At 43.9% G+C, this 24,818-nt stretch overlaps 2 protein-coding genes across 2 annotated transcripts in view; both read left to right on the top strand.

Moving 5' to 3' along the window:
* LOC138979085 (uncharacterized) overlaps positions 1-8,350 on the top strand; it is an 11,464-nt gene extending 3,114 nt beyond the window's left edge. The window contains exons 3-4 of the mRNA XM_070351897.1: positions 4,985-5,256; positions 8,109-8,350. Coding sequence (XP_070207998.1) covers positions 4,985-5,256; positions 8,109-8,350 — 514 coding nt within the window. The remainder of the gene's footprint in view (positions 1-4,984; positions 5,257-8,108) is intronic.
* LOC138979002 (uncharacterized) lies at positions 5,036-24,544 on the top strand. Its single transcript, XM_070351816.1, has 4 exons — positions 5,036-5,256; positions 16,706-17,000; positions 17,456-17,820; positions 23,279-24,544. The coding sequence occupies exons 2-4, from the start codon at positions 16,807-16,809 to the stop codon at positions 23,731-23,733; spliced, it is 1,014 nt and encodes a 337-aa protein (XP_070207917.1). The 5' UTR covers positions 5,036-5,256; positions 16,706-16,806; the 3' UTR covers positions 23,734-24,544.
* Positions 24,545-24,818: the final 274 nt, after the last annotated feature.

Genomic DNA, 24,818 nt, shown 5'->3' with positions numbered 1-24,818 from the left:
CAAAATGGAACACAGCTCTGTAGAATAACCCCGTTGCGTTGTGTCAGCTTTGGAACAATCAGGGTTGGGACGGAACATAATTGAGGGTTTAAAATCGTGATCGTGATTGGCGTTTTTTGACCTTTCTGTGACCGTGATTGCCGAAATTTCAATTTCTGTGATCGTGATGGGACTTTGCCCGTGATCCGTGATGACAAAAAAATCAAGTCTCGTAATCGTGATCGTGATTTGTTTTTGTGATCGTGATGGGCATTATTTCAAAGCATTTTATTTTCAACGTACATTTTTCACAGCTGTATCACTCTATGATCCTCTATTCGTCAAGGTGTTTGTGATCGTAAAAACAAAAATCAAGGTAACTGTGATCGTGAAAGCTAAAATTTCCCTTCCCGTGATCGTGATGATACCCCCCCTTTGGGGCCCTCATAATTGGTTCTCATGGTTTTTTGTACTCGACCTCTGTGTTTCTTGCAGCACGCCCTTTCTTTTTTTGTGGGAGGTATGAAGGTTCCTTGAAGCAACGTATATAATAAAAAAATACATCTTACCTTTCCGCGTACACTATACATATTGTTTATAACCATTCTTACAGCGTTTTGCGTGAAATAAAGAGCATTCCGTCGAGAGAGAGAGTGTGAGAGAGCTACATGATAAAGAGGGATAGAGGGATAGAAGCAGGGAGGGATGGAAAGTGCGTCCGCGCGCGGATGTGAGAGAGAGAGAAAGAGAGAGAAAAAGAGAGAGAGAGAGAAAGAGAGAGAGAGAGAAAGAGAGAGAGAAAGAGAGAGAGATATAGAAAGAGAGATTGATTGATTGATTGATTAAACTTTATTACAGAAGGATGGAGATTTTAGGCGTTGCCTAGTCTTACAATCTGTCCTTGCTAACTAACATGAATACAAAACAGACATGAAAACATTATAATGAATGGCATTTAAAGGCAAAGAAAAAGTTATAGTATTTGATAATATTAAATACAATAACAGCAATAGAAATATGAAAATAGAAATAATGGTAAGGATGATGATGTCATAACGATAATAACAATAAAAAATATAAAAAAATATATAAAAAAATAATAATAAAAAAAAAAAAAAAATTAAAAAAAAAATTAAAAAAAAAATCCCGAGCACTAGAAACATATGGTCCAAATGAAACAACAACGGCAAGCAAGCAAAATAACAAACAGTAAGTCATTTGTATTTTACAAAAAATACCGACAACATAGCAAAAGGAAGAAAAGAACTACAACAAAGGATATACCAACACAACAGTAACAACAGAAACAGTAACGCTGAAAAGAGACTGCTATAAGATAACCGGTATGTATGATAACATTAGGACGGTTTAATACATCGGAGTAAACCCATTTTGAATCACCACTAGGTTACGATAACGGTGGATTGCTCCACTTGGAATCAGATTTGAAACAAATGTCTGTGTATTTGCTTTTTAAAGGCTTTGACTGATGGAATATATTTTAATGCTGTTGGAAGTGAATTCCACACTGATGACCCTGAAAATGCAAGACTAGACTTGTACAAATCTAGTCGGGGGCGAGGTGGAATGAATTTACTAGAACCATACCTGTTGGTTGCTTTTTGAAACAGCGACAGAATGTACTCTGGGACTTCCTTGTTCATAACTCTAAACATGAATAATGATTTATTCAGTTTAAGCTGCTGGTTCAACGGAAGGAGGCCGAGCAGTTTCAGTTTTTCGTCAGTAGTGACCGATGAGTTAGGTATCATAAGTTTAGCTGCACGACGATGGAGAGAATTCAGTTTGATCATGTGAACATCACTGCAGTTGTCCCATAACGTAGAAGCATAACTTAAATGCGAAAGAATGTGTGCATGGTAAAATAATTTAAGAACTGAAGTGTTGGCATAATATCGTAGCTGCGAGAATAAGAACATGTTTCTCGACAGCGTTTTGTTTATATTGTTTAAATGACATTTCCAGTTTAGCTCAGAATCTATTGTGACTCCTAGAACCCGATGTTCACGGACTTGCTCAATCGGTGATGATCCAAGGTTAAGCTTTAGAACAAGTGGGGCCAGCTGATGTTTCTGTCTAGAAGTGATTACCATACTTTTGGTTTTTGCAGGATGAACTATCATAGTATTAGTGTTACACCAAGTAAACATTTCATCGAGGCTTCTTTGAAGTGATGACTCTAACACGTTCATATTTTTTGAGAAAGTGTACACAGATGAGTCGTCAGCAAAAAGGTCATTGATAACACAAGGATCAGAAATATGGAGTGGCAAGTCATTAATGAATATACAAAACAAAAGTGGACCAAGAACGGAACCTTGAGGAACCCCACTTGTGACACGACCTGTAGTAGACAGTTTCCCATTAAGAAGGACATATTGCTTTCGATCATTTAAATAAGAACGAAAGAAGGCTAGAAATGGAGACTTAGGGAGATACGCGGATAGCTTTGAAAGTAATGTAGTATGGTCCACTGTGTCGAAAGCTTTCTTGAAGTCGAGGAAGACAGTGCCCACTATTTCAGACCGGTTTATGGCTGACAGCCAAGAATCACACATCTTAATAAGAGCAGTATGGCAAGAATGTTTTGGACGAAACCCAGATTGAGACGGGTGAAAAAGCTTACGGATCTCCATATACTGAAGTAAATGCTGGTGGACGTGCTTTTCAAGTGGTTTGGATAAAACCGATAGGACAGAAATTGGACGAAAGTTGTTGGGGTTCGACGCATCCCTAGTTTTGGGCAGTGGTACTACTTTGGCAGTTTTAAAAACGGTAGGAAATATAGCATTTTCAATACATAAATTGTACACGTATGTAAGTGAATCAACCATATATGGCACAGCCACTTTAAGGAGGTGTGCAGGGATATTGTCAGGCCCCATCGATTTCTTGTTTTTAAGGTCCTTAATGTATTTTCCCACTTCATGTACCGCAATTGGTGGTACGCGGAAAAGGGAAGCTTTTTCCAGTTTACTAGAGCAGAACGTAGTAAGAATATCTGGACACTCGTACTTATCTCGGTTTGCATTGCCTTGGGCTGCAGTCAGCAGTCCATCGGCAAGGGAAAGAAAATGATCGTTAAAAGTTTGAGGGGAAATAGTAGTTGCAGCTTGATTTGAGCCTTTCCGAGTTTTATGTGTGATTTCGTTGACAGCACGCCACAGAGTAGCTGTGTCCCTTTTGTCTGACACCAGTTTATTGAAATAGCTACGTTTTGCATCACGCACCATGTTGGTGACTTTATTCCTCTGTTTTTTAAATTCTGTAGCCATTTTATTTTGCTTAAAGTGGTCGCGAAGGGCCATGGCATTGATTAAGTCCGTGTTTAACCAGGGAGGAAGCGTGGGATGCTTAACTCTTTTCTCTCGGAGTGGTGCATGCTTGTTAATAACAGGTAAAAAAACATTATAGAAAGCTTCCAAAGTCCCATCAGGGTCACTGTGACCAAACACGTCACGAAATGGCGCAACGGCTAGATCAGCTAGAAACTCTGACTGATTAAAATTTTTAAATGATCTATACTTGATAGTTGTATGGCCTTTGGGAGGTCGCTTGGGCAGCTTGAATGACCATGTGCAAAAAACAGGATAGTGATCGCTGAAGCTTTCTTTAGACACTGACACCCTTGATACCATGGACGCATGGTTGGTATATATGTGATCTATTAATGTGGTACTGGTGCTGGTTACACGCGTTGGGTCCTGGACAAGCTGATGAAGTCCAAAAAGCGAGGTAGTATTAGCCCATGCTAACTGAGGCTTATTTAGATCAATATTAAAGTCACCTAATAACAAAATATTGGACCCGCAAGCGTTGACTTTGTCCATCATCGACTCAAAGTCATCGCGCCAACATTGTCTTTCTGCAGGGTTTCGATAGACATAGCCTACTAACAAAGCAGACGATTTAGAATGTTTAACCTCGACCCACATACATTCCACATTTTTTGTTTCAAGGTCAGTTCTTCTAACTGTGAGGTTAGCAATCGAGGCATGAATGTAGAGTGCCAAACCCGTGTGACCGTGTTCACTGCCATCACGGCGGAGTACCGAATAATTCGGGATCTGGATAAGAGTATCGGTGACGCGAGAATCGAGTCTCGTTTCGCTTATTCCGAAAAGGTGAACTGGGCGATTCGCCCTGCTAAGTAATAAACTAACATCAGGCAATTTGTTGTATAGATGGTAGACGTTTACGTGTCCGGCGCGAAGGCCGGATGCTCTAGTGCCGTCAGGCATATTAGGTCACTGAGCTAATCTTCGAGCATAAAATTAAAAGTAACACGCACAGATAAATAAAGCCAAATAGAAAACTAACGAGCAAGTAAGACGAACAAATTAACAATAGAACAAATGGACCAAAACACAAAGGTCAGTGTTACACAGAACTAAAATCAAAACAGAGAAAAAAGAGTTGTTGTTTACCCAAAACGATCGATTGGTAAAGTTCAGTCCGCGTTTTCATAAACCAGAGCGTAAAATACACTCTGCCAAAACGAACTGCGTGCAACTAAAGGTCACGTCCGGCGGCTGCTACTCAAAGTGGCAAGGTCATTAGATGGATAGCAGCTGATAAGTATCTCCAATACAGAGTCCAACCAAAAGTAGAAACAGTTTGAGAGAGAGAGAGAGAGAGAGAGAGAGAGAGAGAGAGAGAGAGAGAGAGAGAGAGAGAGAGAGAGAGAGAGAGAGAGAGAGAGAGAGAGAGAAAGAGAGAGAGAGAAAGAGAGAGAGAGAGAAAGAGAGAGAGAGAGAAAGAAAGAGAGAGAGAGAGAGAGAGAGAGAGAGAGAGAGAGAGAGTTTTCGCTACCATCATCACACACAGAACAAACAAACAAACAAACACGCTTCTCAACAACATACACCTTTGCTGTGAGTCGGGTTCGAAAACCACAGTTTAAATGTCATTTACTTTGTGACTTGTATCACCACCACCTAACCTAAAGTACAGCAGACACAACTATAGCCCATCTATCTGTCAGGTTTGTGGGACCGGCCACCACGGTGTCTGTCCCCTGCTACAACGGCGGTGTCCGTGTGGAGGTGCGGACTGCAGGACAGGCGGTGGAGGTGCGGACTGCAGGACAGGCGGAGGAGGTGCGGACTGCAGGACAGGCGGAGGAGGTGCGGACTGCAGGACAGGCGGTGGCGGAACTGGGGTGGAGGCTGGCGCTTCTGGTTCTGACCCTGTTTCAACTCGACATTCTAAATAGAGACCCGCGGCTGGTCTGCTTGAATGGACCCCCAGGCACTGGTTAGTAACACGTCATTATTATCATCATTACCGTATGTCGTAATCCGATATCGGTCCGATATCGACCCGATTTGCAATCCGATATCGGTCTGATATCGGGATCCGATATCGACCCGATACCGTATCCGATATCGGTCCGATATTGGGGAGCTGGCTGAAAAAAAATTCAATATAATTCAATAATCGGTCCAATATCGGTCCAATATCGGTCCGATATCGGGGTGTTGGCTGGTATCTCGGACCAAGATATCCGAAATCTGCCCGATATCGGTCCGATATTGGATTCCAAGTTTGCTCATCAGATTAACGTTAAATTAATGTCAACTGTAATGTCGGAATCCAATATCGACCCGATTCGCAATTTGATATCGGTCCGATATCGACCCGATATCGTATCCGATATTGGTCTGATATCGGGCCAATATCGGTGTGCTGGCTGGGATTGTATTGGCGATGATGTAAAAAATTGGAATCCAATATCGGACCGATATCAGAATATCTTGGTCCGAGGAAAAAATAAAAAAATAAAAAATCTCAATAGAAAGTTTAATTATAATTGTATTTTGGTTCTTTTTATTTTCGCACTCAAACGTAAAAAACAAATAACGTTAATCTAACCATTATATTATGCTTTTTATTTGGTAAAACTGACATTAGCCGTAAACGTAAAATTAACTTTAATTTAACGTTATATTATGGTTTTGTTTTAATTAACGTTAAATTAACGTAAAAAGTTAACATTAATTTAACGTTAATCTGATGAGCAAACTTGGAATCCGATATCGGACCGATATCGACCCGATATCGGATATCTTGGTCCGAGATATCCGGTCAAATCCAGCCAAATAAGAAACAGGGCACAGATATGTTAAAAGTCTTTGGGCGCGAATTATGATACAGACAGCAATTTTTCAATAAAATGTTCGTCTACTGCAGCGTTAGAACACAATCCTCCGTTCAACCCTAACCCTAACTGTGACACAAAACTCATTTGACTTAACGAGAGTCGTCTTCTGCCGACACTATGATGCTTTTCTTTTTTAAAACACATTATTATGGTAAACCTTCTCATTTCTATGCTAAAAAGGACTTTTCTTTGTTGTTAGTTATTTTCTGCAATAATGGACCTACCTCAATGTTGCCCATGCCGTGTGACACGAAACTTATGAGCGGAAGACAAATCTTCTGAGTGCTATAATGTTTCAAAAGATAGTTAACTGCATCAGATTATCACTCAGGCACGTCCAGGAACAATAAGACTGTGGTATTCAGGTCTCCGTTGCTTTCTTCTGTCATGTATGAAGGTACTGGCCTGGGTTGAACAAGTGTACTGTCGCTGTGCAACAAATCTGTCGCCCTTTTTTTGGTTTTTTTAAAAATGTGTTAACATTCCACACATTCAAAGCAATGTTGTTGGTTCTTTTTTTTATTTTTTTTATTGTTCATTGCAAGCTTAGCAGTGTAGAATGCTTTTTATTCTTATAATGTCAAAAGGTGGCTTTAAAATGAGCATTTTAATGTGAATGTGTCAAGTTTACCCATGATCTGAACCGTTCACTTTTGCACAGGGCTTTGTTTACTGCTAGGTGCGTCTGAGTCTAGTGAACAGGCAACTAAGAGAACAAATATGTATGTATATGGGGTGGGGGTGGGGATTGGGGGGTGTTGAGGGGGTGGGGTGGGGGTGTTGAGGGGGGTGGGGGTGTTGGGGGGGGGGGGGGGGGGTCTACCGACTTTTCCTAGCAAAAGAGAAACAATACATGTTTCAACTTTTGAAATAGTTTTCGCCCACAGGAGCATACTACGAAACATAGTTTTTGTCCTAACTAAAAAATGATAAGGTGATAAGGTAACAATCATTGGTTCTTGTCTTTTTGATTGTGTCAGCCTGTACAAGGGACTTCAAGTTTGTTTTAACAATTTGGAGTTTAGCCTGCTTTTACAGTTTAATAACTCTCAATGTAGCAATCTTACAGACTTCACATTTTGCACTCATCTTGCTGTACAATTTTTAAACTAATAACAGCAATGTAAATATGCCTCGATATGCAGTGTTTATAAACTTATGACATTGGGCCTCCGCATCTTTGCATTGGCATTGTAGGCTGGGAAGCATTTGGATGTGTGCGAAGTAATTGCTATGAAATTCATTTTAGGTGCAGTTGATTCATTTCAGTGTGCCTGCACACATCTAATCGAGTTGGCCGGGAAAAAACCATGCGATGAGTCCGAAATATCGTACATTTTATTTTAGTTTTCGGAGCGACAGTTTTTCACAAGCTACCCAAGGAAACTATTCAATAACATCACACGATAGCTTAATCAGCATGGCGTAAGCAGCTTATTGGTCTCATCTATGTATAGATATATTTGTTTGTTTCCCAGGGGCGCATTTCACTGCTCGCATTATAATGATTGTTAGGCGATTGCAGATTCAGTCTTTGCCTATGTGCCTTGTGAAATTATGTCCATTGAGAACAACGTGGATCGTGCATGTGACTGTTAGGTAATAAGTTTTTTTTCCATGTTCAGCTTCACCTACTTACGTTGCGTTTATTTATTAATCTGTGCATTTGTTAGTGGATACGTACATGTATTTCTTTCAAGGTTACCTAACATTATATCAGTGCAATAGGACAAGCAATCATTCAGCTCAGAAGGCCAAACACTGTTATTGCACCATTGCAGTTTGCACTTGGCGTGCAAATGCACCGATCATTCGGTTCACGGTTTCTGATCGATACCCTCAGCCGTAGCTGTTCTTACACAGAGGTACGGAAATTTGAACTGAATGCTGCGCAATCATATGGCATTGATCTCCCACCTACTACTGTGTATGCCTGCCTGTGCAGAAATCCCCGACGCAATGCAGTCTGTCACAGACGTTGCATTCCATTCTAGCGAGCAACAAACGCAGCACAAAGAGTTGAGCGTGGCAAGGCAGAAGCGAGATCACACAGACATTCAGCTGATCTTGAGATATCTGCTTGATAGGAACCCTTTCACTGTGGATACAGCCCTCCGATCCATTTCAAGCGGAAAAGAAGCTGAAGCTACTGTGAATGCAGAACAGTGTCCCAGCATCGCTGTTTGATTCGGGTGGTCTGCCAAGACAAGGTACCAAGGCTGCACTGGCAACTTACATCTGGACTTCAACAAAGCAGGTAAATGGTGTTATTCCTGATGATGTAACATATGTCATCGATGGTGGCTTGCTGTTGCACCTTCTGCCCTGGTGCCGTGGTTCAACATACAACCAGCTTACTCCGAGTTACGAGGACTTTCTCATTCGTCATTTTGGCAAAGGAACTGTTGTTTTTGATGGATACAGCTGCGGACCTACCACCAAAGATGCAGCCCATTTGCGAAGAACAAGCAGAGCCAATACAGCATGTGCCATCACTTTTGAGGGTGACATGGTCCTGTGCGAACCAAAGGAGCGCTTCCTGACGAATCCAAACAACAAACAGCGGTTCATCAACCTCCTTAGTTCCCGTTTTTCACAGCACGGCTTTGACACTGTCCATACAACTGCTGATGCTGATAGGCTCGTTGTAAAGACTTCTCTGGAATTGGCAAGGAAGGGAAACGTGATTCTGGTTGGCGAGGACACCGATCTGCTCATCCTTCTGTTGTACCATCTTACGCCAGATCACTGCCCCGTCTTCTTCACATCAGTGAGATCATCGACAGCAAAATCAGCTGCAAAAGTGTGGGACATCAGAAAAGTCCAGACTGTTCTTGGATCTCAAGTTTGTGAGAACATCCTGTTTGCGCACGCCTTTGGTGGATGCGATACAATTAGCAGTCCATTCGGGATTGGAAAACCAATGTGTTTAACGAAATTGACCCAGTCAACAGTGTTCGTGCAGCAGGCCCATGTCTTCAGCGCCAGTCCTTGCAGAGACACTTGTGACAGGGGAGGCTACCGCTCCTTTCACAGCAGACTCTGCACCCGAGTTGTTGGCCTTTAAAAGTCAACACCGGTGTATTGTAGAATTCTGTTTGTGATGGGGTCTGGTGGTTTCCGATTGTCTGTATGTTCATGGAAACCTTTGATTGCACTTCGCCTCCCGAGGTGATCGTAGTGTTTCGGCACTCGGTTACATCTGGTGCTTGCGAGCAGGGATGGGACTCGGCATGATATGTTCAGGTAATGGCATAATATGACCACTGAACATTTTCGTGCTGTTCCCATTCTGCGAACTTGGGATGGACAGTGGTCCCCCGGTTCGGAACTTCGGGACGAAGTTCATTCAAACGGGGGCGATTGTGACAGGGGAGGCTTCCGCTCCTTTCACAGCAGACTCTGCACCCGAGTTGTTGGCCTTTAAAAGTCAACACCGGTGTATTGTAGAATTCTGTTTGTGATGGGATCTGGTGGTTTCCGATTGTCTGTATGTTCATGGAAACCTTCGGGTTTGCATAACAGTTTTTATAGGGCTAAGAAATTAGCTCTAACATTTTCAATCCTGTTTGATTGCACTTCGCCTCCCGAGGTGATCGTAGTGTTTCGGCACTCGGTTACACACTGATGAGCTGATAGGAGCAGGAGAAAGGGCCTTTGTAGAACTCTATGGGGGGAAGGAAAGAGACACTTTGAACTTCCTCCGCTACATCAAGTACATGCAGAAAGTCTCTACATGTACCTCATCGTTTCAGCCCTGCAAACTCCCACCTACATCAGCAGCAGCTAAATTCCATTCCATGAGAACATACTTCCAGGTGCAAGAATGGATGCACTTGCATCAAGAACAGTTCCTCCTGGATCCGATGGACTGGGGATGGGAGATTGTTCAAGGCGCCATGCTTCCTATTCTCATTGACATTGCTGCTGCTCCTGGTGATCTACTCGATGTCATCCGATGCAATTGCAAGACAGAGTGTCGAACAGCAAGATGTTCATGCCGAAAACACGGCCTCGTGTGTACGTCTGGCTGTAGAGAGTGCAGAGGGGAGAGCTGTGCCAACACTGTGACCGAGGTTGCTTGTGTAGGTACATCAGACGATGAAGACGGGCTTTAGCGTAAGTACGAGGTCATGTTGAATAGAGTGTGCGTGTGCATGTTCACATGTGTAATGCAACAGTAACGGGTAAAGGAGGGAGAATATCAGCACAGTAATTGTCAACTCACATACCTGTCAAACGCGACCCGGGAGACGCGCCCTGTGAAACCACACCGAATGCGCTAGATTTGAGCTTCGGCTACGTTATTTCGCGCTAAATAAATGCAATTGAACCTATTTATCAACTAAATGTGCTTTTCTTACATACTATATGAGTGACATATGGCACATCCCTTAAAATAAGACATGTTATAGACGTGAGAGGTGAGGGGCGGAGCATATTCGGAATACCGTTATTGCGCAGTTGTCATCATTCTTTAAAAGCTTCAAAAATATAGTTCGCATGGGAAAACGTTGGCCAACTCGGTTTTACCTGATCAATGGATGCATGTAGAGTACAAAAAAGGTGAAATAAATTTTATAGCAATTTGTTCACACAGGAGGTGAAATCTGATGAAATCTGCCTAGCCTATCGACCTTTTTCGTATAACCTTTGCCCCCAGCGTTTCGACCAATCAGATTTTAGGGCACGGCAGCCTCTCTCTGATAACCGGAAATAAGGGGCAGCCTGAAATACCTCTTTCACTGTCGGTGCTCGAAGTACTATTGCCAGAGGATTACTTTGAGAAATTCTGCAAGGAAACGGATTATCTTGTTCAAAATCATGAACTAAAAGTCAAGGACATGCATGAAGGTATGGTTTGAAACGGCTATTGGTGAGCGAACTTCCCCTGCATAAGCGAAGCAGAGGTGATCGACCACAGATCTACAGATCTCTGGATCAACTTTCTTACTGATACTACTGCGTCGACGTTCGACAAGTTATACGACGCATCCAGCGCAAAGAATGCAAAACCTTGGGGTAAACGATAGACATACTGTGTGCATAAAATGTCTTTCTGCATGGCACAACAGCTAGTAAGCAACTGTGGTGATCAGACTCAGAGCGAGTGTGCTGACGTCAATGAAGCAGACTCGCAACGAAGTGTATGCTGTTGTGGGGGGACGCTGACCGGACAGGCACTTGGAGCCTACTGCGAGTGTATTGCTGGGTAAGTGTTGTTGGCCTTGTATGTTTTGTGGGATTAACTTGATGGCTGCGTTACTTGGTATCTTACACAATCAGTTTTCATACTCAGTCATATAATGCATGGCACACAAAGTGACAAACACACACAGAGATTCATAATTCTCTACTGAAAATGTCTGCATGCAAAAGCTGTCATTTTTGACAAAGTTATGAGCAGCATGTTAATGTAATTTCAATCAGTATCTCCAGGAGACCATGCCATGTTGGCTAGGCATGTTCAATAGAATACCAGGTACCTGAGTGCGGACGTACACATGTGTTTGTGAATCCTCTTGTCAATGAAGGTTATCACTGCAGTAAGATCAAATTCCATTCTGAGCCGGTATATATTTTATATAGATATCAACAGCATGCGCTTACAAGCTCTCTGTAGGAATTCCTAGGAAAGATAAAGTTAATTGTTATTAGCAGGCTAAGGAAAATCAAGATGACACAAACGGAATTTGAATGTGTGTTGTTGTTTTTACCCAGAAAGGACAGTCTTGCAACCATGTGGCCGCCACACTTTTTGCTGCTTCACACTGTGCCAGCAGACAAAACTTGTACACACTACACATGTATGTGGAAGGGGCATATGCTGCCATGAAAACTGCACCAGCTGCTCTCGATGACATACAAATTGTTAAGTAAGTGTGTATAATAATTAATATTAAGGAAATTAGGGTTGCATTACCTAGAGGTTTACATCAGAGTGTGATCTATTTTTTTTCAGAACATAAGTCTCAAAGTTAAAATATAGAGCTTGTTAACTACAACAGCTACAAGACTGGGGAAAGTGAAACAGTGATATTTATAAAGTGCATTATCAACAAACTATGCATTTTACATTTAGTCAAGAGACCAGGGCGGTGGTGTATGTTTGTGTGTAGAGCAATTTCTGGAAAACTACAACATTATGTTTAGGTTAAAAACAAACCAGCCCTGAAAGTGGCAAGTATTTTACTCGCCATAGTTAGTAGAAGCATGCAACTGGTGAGTAGAAGTGTTCATCTACTCGCCAAATGCGAGTGAAGATGCTGAATCAAATTGTTGGTTTGGTTCGTAAAATGTGCTCTCTGGCTGGTACGTTTTCAGAATCACTAGCCAGAGGATAGTGCATAATTTTTTTACTTTCATGGCTACAAGCTTAGAAAGTTAAACAGATTTGTTTTAAACACAGGGAAGCGTGATTTCCTGTGGGACAGTTTTGCTACTGCGCTATGCTGGGTTGCCATTTACCTTATTCGACGTGGATGCTGGTTTTCAGCTAAGCATTGTCCTTGTGAAATGTACTGCGTTCAGTATCGTTATACATGTTTGACAGACTGGCGCAACTTGTTTTAGCATTTGTACCCAGCATAAGATTTGCTTTAGTGTCAAGTAAAAAAAATAAATTCATTTTCAGGTGTGCTTCAAGACAAGACAAGTTTCCCCGGACGACTCTTCAAGGCCTCAATTTTGACCAAGAAGTCCGGATGCAAGGAAGCGCGACTAAGAGATCTTCAACAACCGGTACCAACCGTTTGAAGGCTGCATATAGTTATGATATACTGAACTAGGGTTTTCAAGGTGTGATATTTTTTTTCCAATACCAGTTAATTAAGTTGGTAGCAACAGTTAACTGTTCTGTCAAGTGAAAAATGTATGTAGTTTCAATATGGACAGGTAAAATCAGTACTTTGTTTACAGCGAGGGAGGGTACGTAGTGCTGTTACCTCTGTGTGTGAGTTCAGGTTTAATATTTTAAATGCCTGCAGTTAAGACAGAAGATTGTGGAAGCTGATAAGAACTTGTGTCAGAGGATAGTAAGAAGTGTTTCGGCTTCGTACGGACTATACCATCATCCATGACATGTGTGTATTATTCGGAGAACGTATCAGAGCCGAGGACATGTGTTGTGAACAGCGATTCTCAGTGATACAACATAATTTCCATATGGATTAATACATTTGAGTTGAGTTGAGTTGAGTTGAGTTGATGAAAGTGTAGTGTGTGTAATGCCGGACTGTATTCTTCTTCAACTTCGGAATGGCAAGGAGGTATTTTGTGAGATGTTTTATGATTTGATATCCATGTACTGATGATTTCATTCAATAGCGAAATGTTTGAAATGTTCATTCGTTTTGTGCCATGTTTGTTGTTCAAGAGCGTGTTGTCACCATCCCTTATGAATATGGACGTGTGTGAATGTTGGTGCAGACATGAGCGTTTGAGCGAGTGAATTTAGAAGCCCTGTGCATGAAAGTCATTACCGGACAACCAAATCAGCAAACATAGAAATTCCTTGTCATACACATCGATCTGATCAAGGTAATAATGTTAGCACTTTTTTCCAATTTATTTCACAGTTATTTGTTATTTTTTGGAGGAAATTATAATGCAATTCACCGATTTAAAAACAAATATGATTCCAATTGTCTCCCTTGAACAAATTTGTTTGTACAAAATTTGTTACTTACTTTTTTTTTTCAAGGCTATATCAAGGAAAATTCTTTTTGAACTGATTGTGGGACCGTGCACAAGCTGACAGACTTGAACTCAAAAGTTGCAGAAGATTCTTGGCTGCGACTTTTGAGTTCAAGCCGATCAGTTTGTGCACAGTCCCAAGATTTGTCTATATTTATTTATCACTTAAAATAAAATACAGTTTTTCTTTTTAATTAAACTGTAGATATGTCAAAGACTGTTTTGAATAATTTTGGGGGGTAATTTTCTTTAAGAAATAACTCAAGTGAATGCACAAATTGTGTACTAAAGTGTCGGTACAAGGGAGACAATTTGAAGCCATTTTAAAAAACAAAGCAGTATATTGCATAATAATATCCTTCAATTATAACAAGAAATAAGGAATAAACGTCTCTTGACATGTTGTCTACCTAATTATCTTGATCGCATTTATTTAAAGTGGGAATCGTTATGTTCGTAAGCTCACATACAATCATTGATGAAACAAACTCAGACCAGACCAGAGATTTGATTGATAATGGGCCCTTTATTCTATACAGTACCAGAGTAAATTATATAAACCATTACATGACAAAATAAGCTTCTTGCTCTTTGGAGTGATGTGGCCTTTGGCAGCTCATCAACCCAGTAACGTAGACCTGCCTTTTTTTACGAAGTAGGTACATGCATACCGACAGATCACCATATGTGTGAAACCATACTGCAGTGTCATTTTTCAGTAGAGAATCAACAGAAAAAGAGCGTATGTTCTCCTTCACCTTCATGTTGTCTTTCTTCAAGCCAGAAACATCTTCAGTCAGACGATTAATCACAGAGGCCTGTTATGTAATTGTCATCTGCAGCTCTACCAACTTGAGGTAGTCTGTGTTCCAATAACAATACCCTCACATGTAGTCGTGTCCCTCTTTGCAAAGGCATGATCTGGCCCTGGTCCTAAGCTCTCACTAGATGCGGAGGGCAAAGGAATGGCTGCTTCTGTAAATACAAAATCAAATGTATACATTAGCAATATAATTAGCATCAATGATCTTGTTATCAGATTACACATGCATCACACTCACAGCATTTAAGCATGAACATACCTGAGGGAAATAACTCCTGAAATTGAAACAAGTCGCGTAAGGCGAAAATACAATATTTAGTCAAGTAGCTGTCGAAGTCACAGAATAAAACTGAACGCAATGCCATTTTTCAGCAAGACCGTATACTCGTAGCATCGTCAGTCCACCGCTCATGGCAAAGGCAGTGAAATTGACAAGAAGAGCGGGATAGTAGTTGCGCTAAGAAGGATAGCACGCTTTTCTGTACCTCTCTTTGTTTTAACTTTCTGAGCGTGTTTTTAATCCAAACATATCATATCTATATGTTTTTGGAATCAGGAACCAACAAGGAATAAGATGAAAGTGTTTTTAAATTGATTTGGACAATTTAATTTTGATAATAATTTTTATATATTTAATTTTCAGAGCTTGTTTTTAATCCGAATATAACATATTTATATGTTTTTGGATAAAAAAAACTTAGGGGTGCGGGAGATGCTCCCCGGAAATTATTTTGGAGTGTTCTATGCAAAATCAAAATTGTAGAAATCTAGTGCTATTTTTGTTGTTGCATCAATTCAATGGTACATTTCTGGGAATAAAAAAAAATGATTCAGCATGAGCTTTATCGATGTCTTGAAAACTGCATCACTATCTGTATCAAGTAACCTCCTTAATCTTCTCGATTCAAGAGTCGGTTGATTCAGAGATACTGTAGCAACAGATCTCTGGTTGATTGCATGCACGCGGCTTGTCGACATATGTCTAGATCTTGTTTGTTTGTTTTCTAAAATCTTGCAATTGTTTCGTGACCCTTCCTATGCATCCGTTTTGGGCTGCCGATTCATTTTAAATTTCTTATACACTGATGTAGGAAGACAATTTGAAGTCAGCAGATCATAAATTGATAAAAACAAACAAAGCTTACTTGGCTCTGAGTCTCTTCCAGATCCGATGATATTTTCAGCGTTGACACTGGGGGGTGGAAGCAAAACCGCTTGCTTGTCGTCGGTCTTCACTGAGCGGACAAAGTCACGTCTCCGACCAGTACCTTGTCCTTTTGCTAGAGTCACTTGTTCTTGATGTTCTCTCAAATCCAAGATTAAGGGTGGGTACGAAGTCAAAGGAGTTGGCATCGTTGATAGCCGTGCCATTGCCAGACACGAAGTGACGCGAGCAGACTTTTCAATGGCACGACAAACCCCTGTCGTCGGATTGCTTGCACCCATCGCGTCCTTCGCTGTTGCGCCTTCGCAATTGCACCCATCGGAAAGCCATACAATGACAAATTCTGTCCACCGTATTTCTCTTTCTTCATTGATTCCACTGTTGCACTTGCAGTTGTAAACACAACAGTTTGTCTCGTCGTCTCCGCACTTTACTTTGCACCAAGCCTCGTTGTCGATTTTTCCTTTTGCCCCTTAGTTCCGGTAGATCTGACAATAAACTTCACAGCGCATGCGCCAAAATTTAAGTGAAAAAGGTCTATTGCTTCAGCTTTTCTTGAATTTTGAAAATGACGTCTTTGTTAAAGATTTGACGTATTGGGTATGACGTGTTTGTTTTATTTTAAGTCACTGGAAGCAACGATTTCAGTTTGTCCCATTACTTGGTGCATTTTGTCTGTGTCCTCTGATTTTACAGTAACTGTGATGAACTAAAGAAAACAGAATCATTTGCCTCAGAAAAAGGTTTGAAACTAAAGAATTAAACCACTCAACACAAAGAGAACGTTTTTCCTGCAGTGAGTATTTTCAGAGAAATTATTGTTGTCGTGTTTCTCATGTTGAGTTTTGTGTTTCAACAGGAAAGACGGTGCTGCTGGTACTCCAGGGTTTGAGGTGGCTGCTTCAGGGCCACGACGTGCAAGTGGTGTCAACAGACTACGATTCCCGGGCTGCCAGCAGGATGGTTGCAGGGCAGCTAGAAATGGCGCTGAGCGCGGACCCGACACCTCCCCCAACACCAGGCGCCGTCGTTCGTCATCATTACGACTTATTCAACAGCGATGCGGACGTGCAGCAGGCCGTCACCGACCTCTTGACGCGAGTCAAGGACGGACAGTTGCACGTTCTGTTGGATGAGGCGGACTTTTCTAGCAGGTTGGTCTTTACGGCTTTGTGTTAGTGTTACATACAAAATTCTGTGTGTGTGTGTGTGTGTATGTGTGTGTGTGTGTGCAAGCGCGGGCGCGCGAGTGTGTATATATGTGTGCATGTGAGTGCTTGTGTCTTTGCGCGCGCGCGCGCGCGCGCGTGTGTGTGTGTGTGTGTGTGTGTGTGTGTGTGTGTGTGTGTGTGTGTGCGCGTGTTTGTGTGTGCGAGTGCATGCACTATCAGTTTGCGAGCGTGTGCGTGCGTGTGTCATCGTGTTTGTGTGCATGCGTGTGTGTGTGTGTGTGTGTGTGTACGTGTGTGTGTGTGTGTGTGTGTGTGTGTGTGTGTGTGTGTGTGTGTCCTCACGAACCTCACCCAGCTGTTCCGTATGATATGAGTGTGACACGTTCCTCCCAGCCAGACACACATCTCTCACAACGTGTCTCCATTCTGTGTCACAGTGATGTGTCAGGTCAACGCCTCTCTACACTGGTGGCCCGCCTGGCGGAGAGCGTTCCCGACCTGCACCTGTGGGCGGCAGGTGTTTTTCACATCGACATCCCCCCATCACTGCGGCCTGAACCGCTCACCGTCCCTCTCCGCTGTGCTCCCTCCGTGCTGCGGGAGGTACAGACAGCGGTTGGCAGGTTGACAGGTTCAATCCACAACTACAGCGACAGCGGTGTACCTGGCCCTGGCGACGGACTGCGCGTGATACGCCTGAGTCACCATGACAACGCTCACAGAGGTCGGTGGCCAGTAGAGTGCCAACAGTGCGGTAAGGAGGTCGCCGCCGAGCTGCGCCGTCTTGGTGTGGGCAGTGGGGGTGAGTTGTGAAGGTCATATATAGATAGATAGATAGATAGATAGATAGATAGGTAGGTAGATAGGTAGGTAGGTAGGGAGGGAGGGAGGGAGGGAGGAAGTGAGGGAGGTAGGTAGATAGATACATATAGGAAGGTAGGTATGTAGGTAGGTAGATGGATATGTAGGTAGATAGGTAGGTAGTGTAGTGTCCTAGGCTTTTGCGCATCTTTGCGCAGGATCTAGATGTACATCCGGGAACTTTACATGCGATGTCTGCACGAGGTCCAACGACTTCACACCACAACTCTGTGCCTTTCTATTTTGGTATTACACTGTTGAACTGGATCAGCCTCATGTTCACGTGTGCTTGTGCTGCTGTATGAACTCTCTCGCACTCAACACCAACAACATTACACTGGCGACGAGTCATTCCGGCGAGAAAAACAGTGAAAATAGATCGACACACAGGTAAGTGACGTCACGCTGTCATTGTGGTACGCCGAACATTCAGTTACAACGACGAAGCGGCAGTAAATCTAGACTTAAATATTGCTGCACCTGTCGACATGGCTACTGCTCTTCCAACTTTCGACAAGTTTGTTGTCTTTTCATCCTCCACTGAACACACAGTAGGCCAAAGATAAAAGAAATGGCTGAAACGATTCGAAGTGTTGCTCACAGCAATGAACATTACTGATGGTGCTAGAAAGCAAGCTCTACTGCTCCACTATGCTGGGGAGGAAGTCTTTGACATTTTTGAATCATTTTCGGCTGCACAGAAGGGAGAAGATGAGGGCAATGCTGATGATTCATACGCCAAAGTCAAGACATCTCTATCAACCTACTTTGAACCAAAGAAGAATGTTGAGTTTGAGATTTTCAAATTTCGTCAGATGAAACAAGAACCTGGTGAAACTGTCGACAACTTTTGCACAAGACTCAGACTTCTTGCTGCAACTTGTGACTTCACCAACACAGATCATGAACTCAAGAGTCAAATCTTGCAAGGCTGCACCTCAACACGCCTGCGCCGCCGAGGTCTGCGAGATGAAATGGAGTTAGAGAATCTTCTCAAGACAGCAAGATCACTTGAAATTTCTGACGTACAAGCAACAGAAATGGAAGCTGACGAGGCTGTGAATGCAGTCTACAGAAACAAGCACCCCCAGCAAGGCGGACGAAGAAGCAACACTCAGAGTCAGCAGCAGCCGCTTCAAGAAAACCGTGGTCAGACATCATGGTCACACCAACACGGAGGCACAACCAGTTCTCGTCCTTGCGCTTGGTGTGGAGGTCATTGTCGCTCAAGAACGAGCTGCCCCGCTCGCGACAAACAATGCAGATCTTGTTCGAAGATGGGACATTTTGCCAAGGTCTGTCGCTCGAAACCTCAAGGTCGTTCCAACGCATCGCACGACGCTCGCATGATCAACACACGGGCAGATTCACCCAGTCAACATTCGTCAGACTCAGAACGCTCAGAGTCAGAGTATGCCTATGGGGTCTCATCTGTCACTAGCAAGACGCCCAAAGTCAACCTTCAAATGTACGGGGAGTCCGTTCCCTTCTTCATCGACACGGGGGCATCAGTGAACATCCTCGATGACGACATGTTCCGGAAAATCAATGCCCCAGCGCTGAAAATAAAGCCAACCTCCACCAACATCTTTGCCTACGGCTCCAGCCAGCCGCTCAAGGTCAGAGGAACCTTCGAGACGACAGTGTCGTACAAGAAGACCAGGGTCACCACGACCTTCTTTGTTGTTCAGTCAACACCACACGCCAGATGTGGAAATCTTCTCAGCGCAAAGACAGCACAAGAACTTGAACTCCTACACTACACTTTTGCCACATCAACATCAACACCACCCCAAACAGTCGCTGATCATCTTGTCGAAAAAACTCCTCAACTCTTTGAAGGGATGGGGAAGCTGAAAGATGTCAAGGTCAAATTCTACGTAGATGAGTCAGTTCAGCCCACAGCGCAACCTCATCGTCGAATCCCTTTTCACCTGAGGAAGAAAGTTGAAGCCGAACTCAAACGACTCGAGCAGCTTGATGTCATTGAAAAGGTAGACGACCCAACGCCCTGGGTGTCTCCGATCGTCGTCGCACCGAAGCCGAAGAAGCCAGAAGAGATTCGCATCTGCGTCGACATGCGCCTTCCGAATCAAGCCATCAAGAGAACACGTCACATCATGCCTACGATTGACGACATCTTGTCAAAGCTCAACCAAGCCACTGTCTTCTCCAAGCTTGACCTTAACTCTGGCTATCATCAGTTGGAGTTGGATGAAGAATCGCGCAACATAACAACGTTCTCAACACATGTAGGGCTTCGCCGCTACAAGCGCCTGAACTTTGGTGTCACGTCTGCAGCTGAGATTTTCCAAAATCACATCGCTGAACTGCTGACAGACATTTCTGGCTCTCTCAACACATCAGATGACATCCTCATCTACGGCAAGAGCCAAGAAGAACATGATCAAGCGCTGAAACGGGTGTTCGACAGGCTCTTGGAGAAGAATCTCACTTTGAACAAAGGCAAGTGTGAATTCAACAAGGATCAGATTGAGTTCTACGGCTTCATGTTCGGCAAGACGGGCGTCTCCCCAGACCCCAAGAAGGTGACAGCGATTCAAAACATGAAGACTCCAACCAACGTCAAAGAAGTCCGGAGCTTCCTCGGTCTCACCAACTACGTCTCACGTTTCATCGCTGACTACGCCAACATCACAAAACCTTTGAGAGATCTGACCAAGAGCAACGTGGAATGGACATGGGGTCCAGACCAAGAAGCCGCCTTCAACCGCCTTAAGACTGAACTAACAGGAGTGAAAACGATGTCCTACTTCAACCCCAACCTTGAAACAGAGGTCCTGGTGGATGCCAGTCCTTTCGGCATCGGAGCTGTTCTTACACAACGCGACAAGCATATGTCACACATCATCTCTTACGCCAGCCGTGCGCTGACAGACGTGGAGTCCAGATACTCTCAAACGGAGCGAGAGGCCCTTGCAGTCGTCTGGGCGTGCAAACACTATCATCTCTACCTCTTCGGTCATCACTTCACAGTGTTGTCAGATCACAAGCCACTAGAGGGAATCTACAACAAGCCAACATCAAGAACCTCGAGTCGCATCGAACGATGGAATCTTCGACTGCAAGCGTACGACTTCACTCTCAAGTATCATGGGAGTGACAACCCAGCTGACTATCTCAGTCGTCATCCCACTGAAAACGCCAACGCTACTACACGTCATGAGTCTAAAGTAGCAGACGAATATATCAGCTTCCTGTTGAGTCACACTGTCCCCAAGGCCATGACTCTGCAAGAAATCACTGAAGCAACGAAAACTGACCCAACGCTCAAAGCAGTAACTAGAGCTCTCAAGTCCGGACAGTGGTGCACACCGCATGACTTTGACAGTGACATCATTTCGTTCAACATCTTCAAGACTGTCCGAGATGAACTTTCCTTCAGTGACGAACACAACGTCCTCCTGCGTTCGAGTAGAATTGTGATCCCTAGAAGCCTACAGTCACGAGCAATCGATATTGCCCACGAAGGCCATCAGGGTATGGTCAAAACGAAGCAGCTCGTACGAGAAAAGGTGTGGTTTCCTCACATCGATCGTCTTGTCGAGACGAAAGTCCAGTCCTGCCTTGCTTGTCTCTCGACAACCCCAGATCACCCCGCAGAACCCCTCAAGATGACCACCCTTCCAGATCGTCCCTGGTCCGAAGTCAGCATTGACTTTTGTGGACCTTTCCCCTCTGGAGAATACCTCCTTGTTGCTATTGACGCTTATTCCAGGTTTCCAGAGGTTGAAATCCTCACTTCGACCAGCGCCAAGGCTACAGTCCCAAAACTTGATGCAATATTTGCTCGCCACGGCATCCCAGACATTGTCAAGTCCGACAATGGTCCGCCTTTCAACAGCCAAGACTTTGCACAGTTTGCAGACTACTTGGGATTTCAGCATCGCAAAGTTACACCTCTGTGGCCTCAAGCAAACGGAGGTGTTGAACGCTTCATGTCCACCATCAAGAAGACCGTCCAGGCAGCACAAGTGGAGAAGAAAGCCTGGAAGCAGGAACTGTATCGGTTTCTGCGTAACTATCGTGCAACTCCCCACAGCACGACTGGGGTGAGCCCCGCTGAAGCGCTCTTCAACAGGAAGATGAAAATCAAGCTGCCTGAAATCAGCAAGAAGACGTCCCCTACAAAGCTTGACAAGAAGATCCGACTTCAGGATGAAGTCAACAAAAAGAAGATGAAGGAATATGCTGATGTGAAGCGCAGAGCTACAGAACCTGACATTCAAGTCGGTGACCCAGTTCTCGTCCGACAGCGCCCAGAAAACAAACTCTGCCCTCACTACTCTCCAACCCCCATGAAAGTGACCTCACGCAAAGGGTCCATGGTCACTGCTGATGGAGGGGGTCGCAAGGTCACACGCAACTCCTCGTTCTTCAAGAAGGTCCCGTTGCAAATGCCTCCTCATGCAGAGCCGCCCGAAGTCAGTCCTGATGCAGAGCCGGAAGATGTAGAACCCACTGTGCCACAGTTTGATACCTGCCCACCTGAGTCACCTGAGCCACCGCCTGACTTACCCAGAAGGTCGTCCAGGGTGCGGCGTCTGCCACAGTACTTGCAAGACTATGAATGACCTTTGCGGATTGAATTTTGCGAAATGACTTTTGCTTCATTTGTTAGTTTTAAAATTTAAAGTTTGCATGCGTTTCTTTTATTTTAATTTCACTTCATCCTATCTCACCTAAGTGTCGGTCAGAGATGTATTACTTGTTTTTATTTTTCAGCTTTGCTTTCAACGGAGTTTTACAAATGTGTTTTTATTCAGAGGTGAGGAGGGATGTAGTGTCCTAGGCTTTTGCGCATCTTTGCGCAGGATCTAGATGTACATCCGGGAACTTTACATGCGATGTCTGCACGAGGTCCAACGACTTCACACCACAACTCTGTGCCTTTCTATTTTGATATTACACTGTTGAACTGGATCAGCCTCATGTTCACGTGTGCTTGTGCTGCTGTATGAACTCTCTCGCACTCAACACCAACATCATTACAGGTAGGTAGGTAGGTAGATAGATAGATAGGTAGGTAGGTAGAAAGGTAGGTAGGGTAACTAAAACAAGTTCCCATCGTGTCATTTTACCCTGTCAAATAATTTCACAGTGACAGAAAATTCAAGTTCGCTGGGCAAGACCACAGCAGCAAGAGAGAATTACGTCATTTTAATGACGTCAAACTATAATAACGTCATGTCTGTGTGTCGGGAAATAGGTGTCTGTGACTTTCTTTTGTACACAGAGAGTGAATATGTGGAGAGAGAGAGAGACAGAGACAGAGAGACAGAGACAGACAGACAGAGACAGACAGACATACAGACAGTTTATTTACAGTTGCCTACACCTGAAGAATACTCTAACGGTCACAACGGTTTTCCACACAGGTAGCAGCCTCCCCAACAGTCCCACCCCACTGAGCTACCGCGACGTGTTCATCATCACGCGGAGTTCAGAACTACAGGATGACATCGAGGATGACGCAGGCCAGGTGACGTCACGAGCTAGCGGCGTGGTGCGCGGTCTGCGTGATGAAGGCTTACCGGTGTGTGTGCTGGGGAACCAAGACAGGAGACACAGCAGGGCGAGGTGGGAGAGAGATGTGCACGACGTGGCGGTGGCGGCAACAGACCGTGTCACAGTAACACGCTATAGCTATGTGCACGGCTTGGAGCGGCGTGTGGTGGTGATGCTGCCAGGCAGGCACAAGGAGAATGATGAAGGACTGAGTGATGAGCTGATTGATCTTGGTGACAGACTGTTTGCAGCATCGCGCTGTACCACACAGCTCATCATGGTGGACGTGCCTCCTGTCACCACCGCCACTTCCACCGCCACCTGAACCACTGTTCCCGCCACCACTATCCCCTCCACAACCACTGCTACTACACACATTACCTTCATTGCCACCACCACTACGACGACGACCACCGCCGCCACCATCATCTCCGCAACGACTGTTACTACCAATATTTTTTCCTCCGCCTACAGCTACTCAGTGATCACAGCCGCCACCACAACCACGACGACGACAACCACTGTCTCTGTACCTCCCACGTCACCATCACCATCGTCAGCGCCGCCTCAACAACCAGCTGTTCTAACGCTGCTACCACCACTTTCATCACCGCCCCACCATGACTGTCAACATTATCATCAACAACACCAGCAACAACAACAACACCACCAACAACAACAACAACACCACCACCACCACAACATCAACAACCGCAGCAACAGAAGCAACAGTAGCAGCAACAACAAAAACAACAGCAACAAGTATTGACCAAGAACAACCGAACTCAAACCACGGGAGCAGTTTTCATTTTATCTTCCAAGGATCAGAATTCAGCTCGTCAAGTCTGGTGACGTCAAACCTACAATATACGTCATTATTTCTGTGTCTTGTTTGCTTCAAATCAGATCTATGCTAGCTTAGAAAGAGAAACTTTTGCGGGAAAACTGGAATTAGAAAATATGGAGACAATATTTCATGCTTTCTCCTCCATACGCACAAATTGTCAATGGACGTCTCTCTAGCGATGTTTGTGTTAAATAATGACCTGCAATAAAACAGTTGACATCAGCCTCGAATTGCATCACAATTTTGGAGAATTGGATACCTTATGTCTTTGAACATTTTGACTGCTAAGATTTCTAAATTACTGGAATAAAAATGGATTCTGTCAGATGCAATGTTGAAAGACCAAATCTACTTGCATCATACAGAATAGTTCACAAGTCTGAAAATAAGCTAAAGATATTCTGAGGTTATTAGTATGTTTCTTCCCTACTTTCACCGCAGTTGCTGGCTCGTAGAGTGCGTGATTGCTGGCTCGTAGAGTGCGTGATTGCTGGCTCGTAGAGTGCGTGATTGCTGGCTCGTAGAGTGCGTGATTGCTGGCTCGTAGAGTGCGTGATTGCTGG

The sequence above is a fragment of the Littorina saxatilis genome, linkage group LG10 (genome assembly GCF_037325665.1).
Source record: "Littorina saxatilis isolate snail1 linkage group LG10, US_GU_Lsax_2.0, whole genome shotgun sequence".
NCBI lineage: Eukaryota > Metazoa > Mollusca > Gastropoda > Littorinimorpha > Littorinidae > Littorina > Littorina saxatilis.
This window is presented reverse-complemented; position numbering and strand designations above follow the sequence as displayed.

Excerpts from the sequence above, each read along its gene's own strand:
- LOC138979002 (XM_070351816.1), top strand. The coding sequence starts at position 16,807 with ATGGTTGCAGGGCAGCTAGAAATGGCGCTGAGCGCGGACCCGACACCT. Across the intron at positions 17,001-17,455 it reads GAGGCGGACTTTTCTAGCAG|TGATGTGTCAGGTCAACGCC; the intron begins GTTGGTCTTTAC and ends TCTGTGTCACAG. Across the intron at positions 17,821-23,278 it reads TCTTGGTGTGGGCAGTGGGG|GTAGCAGCCTCCCCAACAGT; the intron begins GTGAGTTGTGAA and ends TTTTCCACACAG.